Source organism: Hyperoodon ampullatus (assembly GCF_949752795.1).
Source record: "Hyperoodon ampullatus genome assembly, chromosome: X".
In the NCBI taxonomy this organism is placed as follows: domain Eukaryota; kingdom Metazoa; phylum Chordata; class Mammalia; order Artiodactyla; family Ziphiidae; genus Hyperoodon; species Hyperoodon ampullatus.
Window position 1 is genome coordinate 130,609,078 of NC_136913.1, and position 11,021 is coordinate 130,620,098.

The 11,021-nt window shown below is 37.2% G+C and overlaps 1 protein-coding gene across 1 annotated transcript in view; it reads right to left on the minus strand.

Moving 5' to 3' along the window:
* The window catches only part of GABRA3 (gamma-aminobutyric acid type A receptor subunit alpha3), a gene marked incomplete at both ends in the record, with an annotated part of 136,963 nt that extends 130,274 nt beyond the window's left edge, over positions 1-6,689 (minus strand). Inside the window, one exon of the mRNA XM_079727571.1 lies at positions 6,511-6,689. Within this exon, the coding sequence (XP_079583697.1) occupies positions 6,511-6,689 (179 nt within the window). The remainder of the gene's footprint in view (positions 1-6,510) is intronic.
* Between the last annotated feature and the right edge of the window lie 4,332 nt (positions 6,690-11,021).

An 11,021-nucleotide genomic window follows, 5' to 3' on the forward strand; every position in this document is an offset into this window, starting at 1 on the left:
CAACTTGCCTGTTAGGATGGCTTTTCATCCAAAAGACAAGAGATAACAAATGTTGGCAAGGATGTGGAGAAATAAGAACCCTTGTGCATTCTTTGTGGGAATGTAAATTGGTATAGCTATTATGGAAAACAGTATGGTTATTACTCAAAAAGTAAATATTGTACTACCATATTATCCAGAAATTCCACTTCTGGATGTATATCTGGAGGAATTAAAATCAGTATTGCACAGGGAAATCTGCACCCCCATGTTCACTGCAGCATTATTCACAATAACAAAGGTGCGGAAACAACCTAAGTGTCCACCAATGGAAAAGAAAATGTGAGATATACACATACACACACAAACACACACACATATACAAAAGAATATGGCATGTGTATGAGAAAGAAGTCAATCCTGCCATTTGTGACAACATGGATGGACCTTGAAGGCATTGTGCTAAGTGAGATAAGTTAGAGAAGGACAAATACTGTATGATCTCACTTATATGTGGAATCTAAAACGACTGAACTCGTGCAAACGACAGTAGAATGGTAGTTACCAGAGGCTAGGGTTGGTGAGGAAATGGGGAGATGTTGTTTAAAGGTACAAACTTACAAGTAGTAGATAAACAAGTTCTGGGGCTCTAATATACAACATAGTGATTATAATAAACAATATTGTATTATAAACTTCAAGGTTACTAAGAGACTAAATCTTAACTGTTCTCAACACAAAAGAAATGATAAATATGTGACATCATAAAGGCATTAGCTAACTCTACTATAATCATATTGCAATATATAAATGTATCAAACCAAAACATTTTACACCTAAAACTTACACAATGTTGTATGTCAATTATATCTCAATTAAAAAAATGTATTTTTAAAAATTCCTTTCCAGATCACGTATCTGCAACGCTCACAGACCTTTCATAAGTCTTCGTGGTTACCAAATAAAATCCAACTCCTTGGACTGATATTCATGGCTTTCTGTGAGTCTGCAATCTATTCTCAATATACTTTTACAGGTGTAAATTCCACTACTTCTCTTTCTGACCAGAAATCATAGCCATATCAGATTATTCACCATTTCCCAATACTCCCCATGTTTTCATTTTCCAAGTCCAGTCATTCCAATAAGTGGAAAGGTCTAGCTAAAAATTCAGCACTAGGGATACCAGTTATATACTGGGAAGGGAATGAGAAATACCTGGAATTCAATAACATACATTCTAATGTTTTTACAGAAGCCACTTAAAGAAAAAAGAACAAACTGATTTTTGACTAGAATATGTCCAATCTATCTCAAAAAGACAACTGCCTTTTTCTTAAATGGCTTCTACAGACTGGTTATGAAACTAAAGAAGTATTAGCTTAAGACACACCCATTCGCTATGTGGTCCACCTGTTCACACTATTTGCTGAATTAAAGTAAAATAAAAACCAAGTACTTCATACCTTGTTAGTAACTAAAAGTCACTGCTTCACAGAAACACATGAGAAGATCTGACTACTGTATCTTGTGAATGATTAAATAACAAGGTACTAGACCTTAGAGATATGATTTCATACGTGAACATCAGCAGGCGTACCCTAACTTAAAATGGGTTGTATTCCAAAGTTTTCAAAGAATTAAAGGCACATTCTTCCTTTGAAACAATGCCATAAAGGGTAGCTACTTTTCCAGGCAAGGCTACACAAGTCTTTATTTCTCATAATTTATCTGAATGATTGTAATTGCCAATGCACGAGCACTATTTCAGCAACATTTCTCATTAAGTGGACTTTCATAGGCCAGCCTGAGAACCATTTATAACACTGCCTATGTGGAGAAAAGAATTATGACACAAAAGAAGGGAAACTACAGTACTAGGCATATTCTCTTCCCCACTATTATTTACTCTCTACCCCACAACCATGGCCGCGACCAAAGCAATGAGCTGGTCACGGCCTCAAATCTCTCAATCAATCCTAGTGACTAGTATCCTTACAATGGAGAGTCCTGAGAGTCATCACCTTAACCAAGAGATCACATTTAGCATCAGTAATACTGAGACGACCTTGCCTCCTGACATGATACAATAGAAAGTCATAGTGTCATCTACCAAATATTCTTGATCCTGGCTTCAAATGTCCAGCTCTGCCCTGTGTTACAAATTCTACACTTCTACTTCAAAATGGAAAATGATATTTCTTATTCCTCTAGGTCCTATAAGAAAATTACACTTGCCTCATTTTAGCACAGGCTAGGCAGTCATATGGCTGAGATATTAAGTATTCAGAAATTGAGGGATTACTATACATAAGTAGATGTTCATGTACACAAAATAAATGGACATGTGCCTAAGTCATACTTAAAAGTGACCAAACACATGAAAAGCAATACATTGTAGCAATTAATAGCATGTACTCTGGAGCCAGACTGTCTGGGTTTCAGTCCTGGCTCTGCCACTTTTTAACTGTGTGAGGTTTGGCAAGTTACTTGACCTCTCCGTGTCTCCATGTTTTATCTGTGAAACAGGAATAATAGCAGCACCTAGGTAGCAGGTCTGTTATAAGGATTATATGGATTAACCTATGTAAAGCACTTAGAATAGTGCTTGGTACATAGTAAGAGTTATTTAAACATAAGTTTTAAAGTAATAGGATAGGATATGAAAACTATAAATAAGAATAAAGTATTGAACTAAGTTTCAAAAAAATCTAATTAGAGAACAAAGGAGAGTGTTCAGTTTTAAGCAATGTCTGGAAAATCATATCATGACAGGAGAATAGTTGAAAGTAATAAGAGTTATCCTGTAGACAAAGCATGGAGTAGCTCTGAGACCTGTTATGTGGAAAAGGAAGCAAGTGCCACAGGGGCCTAAAACTGGTAGGCATTAGAGGAATGTGGACTTCTGCTCAATATAGGAAGTGCTTTCCAATCCCTAGAGCTATATGCCCGTGGTAATAATGCAGTTTACTACTGGAGGGATTCAAACTGGTAGGTGAATCATAAAGCATAATACAAGAGGGATTCTTGATCAGGGTAGGAGCTTAGGACTTACAGCTTCTCAGGTCCCACATCTGATTCTTAAATTTTAAGATTTGGTGATTGAATGGTAAAAGTATTAATGTATTGATTCCATAATAGAGATTATATACACATGGAAGAGATTAGATTTTGCATACTTATAATTCAAGTCAAAATTAGCTTGAGACATTCCCACTCAACATGTGCCACGCCTGTCCACATTATTCACTGAGTTAAAGTAAAATAAAAACCAAGTCCTTCATGTTTCTCTTACTAACTTAGTATTTACATGTGTGGCCACAGGTGCCAGTTTATTCTGAGATTAAGAGAACTGAGAAAATATATTTCACAATGAAAGCAGACACTTACAAGGACCTATGGAACATGGCACCAAGTCAGACTATGAATGTGACAAAGAGACAATGAATCAACAGTTCAACCATTTCCTCTTAAATTCAAAGTATCTGCTCTCACCACTGCCAGCACTATGTAATCTTGATGCAGAAATAGTGGTGATATGGTGTCATGTAAATGTACAGCCTTGTGCCCAGTGTCTTTCATTTCCCCTTCCAGATATATTATGCACTCTTCACCCTGTTCTCTTTCTTATAATGGTAAGCTATATGAACTATATCAGCAGGGCTGACACAGCCTCTGGCTTCAGAAGACAGAGGGAAAAAGAAGGGAAAGTCTGAGTATGTAATCTCTTGGCTCTCTCCCTGTGAAATCTCCTCCACTAAAAATCTCTTCACCTCTTAAGTAAACTTGTTTTACATGACGTACCTACTGCTGGCCTTAGGTTCTTGCTGTATCTGTTGGGGGTGTATCTACACCCAGACCATACCTTTACTGTTAGGTCCTTTGCAAACGTACCCTCCTCAAATAGCCTTATTTGAAATGTCCCATCTGTATTCTTTGGGATCCTGACTGATATACATCTCAAGTTTCAACAAATCGCAGTCAGACCTGGACAGAATATCCATTTGGCATTTACTTGTTACTGAGGTTGACCCATCATGAAATTGCTTATATTCAACCATTTTGACCCAGAGAAATGACATTTTCACAATGCTCCAACCTAACACTGTTCACACATATAGTTCTCATTTGTTAATGGTCAAATGAGGAAGCAGGAGTATAAGAAATTCCTTTATTACATGAAGCTGAAATTGTTCCCTGTAGCTTTTCTTTAAAATAAAAAAGGGACTTGGAATCAGAGACTGGTGTTCTAGACCTAGCTCTACTATTAATTTTCTGTAAAGTCTTAGAAAAGTAAATTTCCTTTTCTGGAACTCAATTTCTTCATGCACAAAATGAGGAATCAGACTAGATGCTCTCATTTTCCCATGTCTGCTATTCTAAGATTTCAGAATCCCATATTCCTAACTATACTGTAAGTTCTTTGAAAACAAGGACTGTGTCCCCAAAGTATTGTTCGAAGATTCCTTACATCAGAATCATGTGGGTCACTTGATAAAAATGCAAATTTTAGGCACTATCCCCAGAGCTACTAAATCAAATTCTCCACGTGTGGAGCCTGCTTCCTTGCTTACACAGACCAAACATTGAGAACCATTGCATTTAGAACATGATTAGTACATGTTAGAACAAAGTACTGGTCAATAAACCAGTACTCCTCAACAGTCTCTGCTTTTTCAAGCAGGATGTTTTGGCCTTCTCTTTAATATAATTATTAAAAGGCTTGATTATCTGATTTTCTAAGCACCAACAGGACATAAGCAAACCGATGTAAACAGGAGAGGTGACAACTGACCCTGAGGATGGAGACACAAAAAGAAAAATAGCAGATATAGGATAAACACAATGAATGCTCTTTATGATGATCAGTGAGTCACCAAGAAGTGGGACTATTCTGTTCAAAATCCTTGTTTAGGATTATTAGACAGCATGCAATACATTTTTAGAGAACTTTAATTCTCAGAGTTAAAATTAAAAAGACTTTAACATTTGAAGAGGTAAGATTCATTTATTTAGAACTTCCATCTTATTTAGAACATCTATCATGCCCAATGAAATCACATACATGAGAAGTTAATAAGGCAGAATTAATCTTTTTTTTTCCACACTGGGATAAAGAACAGAAAGGGCCTCATGGGCCACGTTTCTAAGGACATATCAGTCCAGTTGTGTAGCCCTCAGCCCCAGAGATTATTGTTGAAAATGCTGATAGAAGATGGAAAGACTCAGAGTACATTAAGATAATCAACTCTGCAAAAATAATTGGGAACAAGTCCTAATGCTTCCAAGTATATGGGACAATAGCCAAATGTAAAACAACAACAAACATTACCAAAGAATAAAATATCCTCTGTAATATTGAAATATGTAGAAGCTAAGGGGTTGATTTCTAGTAATGATATTCTCTGAATGAGGTTGGCTTTTAAAGTCAAAAGAAGTTCAAAATAGCTGAAGAACATAGAGTTTGGTGACAGGAGGACTAAGAAATAAGGGTGACAAATGGGTGGAGGCTAGGTCATACTGGGTCTTATAAAATCATATTAAGGAGTTGGGACTTTAGGGATAATAGAAAGTCATTAAGTAACTCTAAATAGGACAGATATAATGCAACATGCATTGTAGAAGAAACACTGGCTACAGACTTTAGGAAGTAAAACTAATTAGAGACTCTTGCAGTAGTCCAAGTGGAAGACAACATCGGATTAAACTAGGGCGGTAGCAGGAAAGTTGGAAAAAAGTAGATGAATCCAAGGGATGTGGGAGGAAGAAATGACAGATTTTAGGGATTGATTGAATCTGTAAAGTGAAGGGTAGAAAGCATAGCCATAAAAGCATGAAGAAACCAAATATAGTATTTACTGTTACTACTACGTCAATATTTCTTTTACTATGCCAGTAAAACCATCCCCCAGCTACTTCAGGGTATTACCATCAGCTGAAGGGAACCATCTCACTCTAAAATGCCTGGGAGGACAATGACTGACTGAGATGAAGCTACAAAAGCCAGGCCCCTTGCCAAAGCTATAGTGCCATTCATGCTCCATATCTCCCCATGGGGTAAAATGGAAGCTACACTTCAAGTGAAATCACACCTTTGTTTTACTTTTGCTCCTTCCCTATCTCACTTCCCTTACTTCTTACAAGTTTCCCTCATTAACAAATGAATCTACATATGCAACAGAAACAGACTCACAGAGATAGAAAACAAACTCGTGGTTACCAAAGGGGAAAGGGAGGGAGAGGGATAAATTAGGAGTATGGAATTAACAGATACACACTACTACATATAAAACAGATAAGCAACAAGGATTTACTGTATATCACAGGGAACAATATTCAATATCTTGTAACAACCAATAATGGAAAATAATCTGAAAAAAAGAATATTTATATAACTGAATCAGTTTGCTCTATACCTGAAATTAACACAATATTGTAACTCAACTATTCTTCGATTAAAAAAAAAAAGCTCTGGTCAAAGGCAATAATTTATCACAGTCTTCTTTTGTTCTAGGAGTTAAGGGTACTTACCCGCCAATATCCTGCTTCACAAAGTCCCCAGGTTCTTGTCGCCTTGATTCCCCTTGGCCAGTTGTTCCAGGGAGAATATTAATCAGGAAGAGAAGCCCAAGGCTAGTCATGCAGAACTGACTTATTTGTGTGATTATCATCTTCTTAGGCACCAACTTGGAGAGACCTGTGAGTTCCATGTTCAGGGAAAGAGGAAGGGGAAAGGAGTAGAAGACAAAGGGAAGGAGGAAGAAGTGGTGAAAAAAAAGACTTTATTCAATTCTATTAGAGCCATTTAACTTCCAGAATATACAGCTACTAAATGCTTACTGTGACAGTCCTCCTTCTGCAGTTCATTAATGCCATCAAAATTCACTCCTGGCATATCCCTCTCTTGATTATACCAGAGCCCAACTAGTAGAGGGTAGTATAAAGACTCTAAATCAGTAATTGGAAGTCTTAGGTTACAACGCCATCTTTTTCCCTGTCTTCTTGTAACTAGGTGAGTCACAGAACTTCTCTTAGCCTCAGTTACCTCTTATAATCTGAGATCTTAAAATAATCTCTCATGTCTTCATTTTATTTTTCCCCCATCCTGTTTGATTTTTTACTATCACAAATGTCTTTTCCATGAATAATTGTATAATACTGTAGAAAATCCTAGAATATTAAGACCTGGAGTCCCTTTATAGAATTTTTGGGATTGATTCTCATCTTGATACAGTTAAGCAGTTTTCCAAAATATCAAAGGGCCTGGAGAAGATGGACTGTATCCTCTGAATCGGGTTGAGAAAATGCTGCATGATGAGACACCATGATTCCTGAATAGGAATGCAATGTTTTCCCATAAAGAGATATTTGAGGGCAAAACCAGTCCCATACAGGAGCCACAACATAAAGAAGAAATCCAAGCCTAGTCTCCTGGTACAGAAGTCCCTACGTGGTCAGCAAATTATACTGATGACAGAATTATGCAATTTTGAGTTGCCTATATGCAAGGCTGTTTTATGAACTCTGGACTGGTGGAGGTTTACCCAGGACATGGGGTTAAGAAAACAGTGTAAAGAGGCACTTGCTTGTTACCTCTAAACCTTATGGCTTCTTTGAATTTGAGACACTGACCACTTGAAGGAGACCTAATTCTGACCCAGCACCATACTCTTTTACAGTCATATAGGTGGTTTAATTTTCAGAGGGCATAGAAGGATATGTAACGTTTTTCCCAAGGAAACTTTATACAAGACACTAATATGTAAAACAGATACATGCTGAAGAGCTATTCTGGTAGATGAGAAGATGAAGAACAAGATCTTTCTAAATTGATCCTAACCACTCCACCCCCCCACCCCCCGCCCCAGAGCAGCCACTAGGTTCTATATTAGATTGTCTTCTTGAATCTGATACAGGCATAGAAAACTATGATACAGGAGAAGATGGATTTCTGACATGAGAAAATGTCCACATTATAGATAGAAATAGTCATACTATTCAGTTGTATCACATAAATTTGCCAATATTTGACAATTTTTCTTTCACAAAACAGCAATTTCTTATGCTCAATTTAATATGTGCTGTGACATTCATGATTCATGAGCTGTACAAGAATTGATGGCTATTTTACAGAAATCAACAGAAACAGTACAGTTAAGAAAACCATAGCATATAAGTAAGAAAATATGGTGCATAAACAGACAATTCTGGGGCAAGAGAAACAGCTGTAGTATGGGCAATAACTCTGACATATGCTCAAACATCCACAGGGCTTTAGAAGACCCTAAGGTTGAAAATCACGTGACAAAGGTTAATGCTCATATAATCATGATTGACAATTACTCTACAGGAACAAAGAGACTAGGTACAGGATATGAAGTCTAAATTGTAGAAATAATGCATGGAATATAGGACAGAACTATGATGCATGCTTAAAAAACATGAGTGCCTGAGTAACAATCCTGGGTTTAGGAGAAGATGGCCATGCTGCATGAGCAAAGATACTCATAATGTATGTTCAACTATGCTTTTCTAGTATATAACTATGGCTTATGTTCAAATGATCATGGTAAACAAGCAGCAAATCTTCACACTAAGCATAGATGCCAATGACACAGAAACAAATGCCCATGATCTGGAGGGAGAAAACTATGATGCATAAGAAGACAACAATGTTATATAAACTCATGACTAAGATACATGTTCAAATAACCATTATGCATGAGAAGACATCCATTATATATAAAAGAGGTTAGACATAATACGTGCCCTCCAACTACAATGACACTTGTTAGCAAACAATATTATTATTATTCATGTGAACACTTTTATGATATAAAACCATTTGGCTATGGTATATGTCAGAAAACCATAGCACATAAGCCTACTAACCACTGAACAAGAGAAGAGGGCCTTGGTACACATTTCATTAAGACATTGCACGTGATCAAAAGAATGCCACTACACTGCTGTACAACAATGTGAATATACTTAACAACACTAAACTGTACAGTTAAAATGGTTGATTGTTTGTCATGTTTTTTTACCAGAATTAATGTTTTAATTAAAAAACAACATGCCACTGGAACAGGCAGAGTCTTAGCAAGTTAGCAAATATCTATAAAACAGGACCCAACCCTGATATATGTACAGAGAAATATGGCACATTAGAAGATATTAGCATTAAATGAACATAAATCCATGTACATGCTCAGATGATCATCAAACAGTACAGAGAAGGACAGTAGAAGAGCAGACACTCAAAATTATTCTAACAACCTTGCTGAATTTTCAAGTGACCATAGTGCATAAACCATGACACTTGAACAAAGAGCCTTCAAACATGATAAAGCATCTATCTAGCTGGAGACAACTATGGTATATGCTTAAACAACCATGATGAATGTGAAGAAGTATTTGGTATATTAGTCCTTAACCACGATGTGTGCATACACAATGTGTGTATCACGGCAACCATGATACAAGAATTAAGTGACATGGTTTAGGAGTAGATGGCCATGCTAGACTGCCATGATGCAGGAACAAGAGCCATGGTCCAAGAGTAGGTTGACATGCTCAAATTTTTCCACTGGAGCTGAGAGGTAAGGTATAGATGCAAGTGACCATAATGTAATGATGACCATGGTGAATAAATTGCTATTTATAACATATAAACAAACAAATATAATACTACACATACCCATGATGAATATACTGAAAATTGCAGCAAAGGAACATCATATAATGACATGAATATTCAAACAACTATGTTGCATGAGCAGAATGTAAAACCTAATACTAGTTTTAAAGTTAGTATAAAGAAGCCGGTGTCTACTGCAAAAGTAGACAACCATGGTGTATGCTCATATAAGTACAGCAAATGAATAAACACTGATGCCACATTGAGCTTATAACCAATGAGTGTATTCAGATAACCATGGTCACAATGGCAGATCCCTCTGGTAGGGGCAGATTGGCTATAATATAGGAGGTGACAACCCTTGTGCAGGCTCAGATAATCTTGGTATTAGAATGTATTATCTATGGTACAGGAACACACAATCATGACACATGCTCAAGTCACCATAATATGTAATTGCATAGCCAAAATAACAATGGTTACTCAATCAATTCACTCTGCTCAAGAACTAAAGGAAGGTACAAGGAACTAACCAGAGAGAAATCTCTATTAGCTGATAACTTACAAATTAATATCTCCATCCTAGATCTCTCCTGCAACCCATATCTGCACTTACATGTCTGAGAAGCATCTTAAACCTAACACGTTCAAATATCCACCTACACACACACACACACACACACACACACAGACCTGGTCCTCCTGCAGTCTTTCTCATTTCAGGTAATAGTAACCCCACCCTTCCATCTGCTCAGTAAAATCTCTGATGTCATTCTTGACCCCACTTTTACTCTCACACCCCACATTCAATCCATAAACAAGTCTCATGGGCATTCCGTTAGAAAGGAAACATATCCAGAATAAAACCACTGGTCATCACCTCTGCTGCTACTCTGGCTTGTCATCTCTTGCTGAGATCATTATAAAAGCCTCTTAACTGGCCTTGCTGCCTGTGCCCTTTCTCCCTTACAGTCTGTTCTTTAAACAGCAGACACAGTGAAATTATAAAGTGTTAAGTCAGGTCATGTCCCTCCCTCCTCTGTTCAAAACCATCCAATCGCTTCCCATTTCAAAAAGCCTTATTATGACCTACAAGAACCTACATGATCTTATCCCCAAATAGCTGGCTAACCTCTACTACCCTTCTCTCTTACTCACTCCATTTCAGCCATATGGCCTCCTTGCCACTCATTGGGTAGGCCAGGCATGCTCCAGCTCTAGAGCCTTTGCATCTGCTATTGCCTCTACCTGGAATATTCTTCCATCCAATTTCCAGAGAGTTTGTTCATTCCTTCACTTTAGGTTTTTATCCAAATATCACCTTTCTCATTGAGGCCTTCCCTGACCACCCTATCTAAAAATTCAGTCCTTCTACACATCCCAGATACTTCCTATTCAGTTG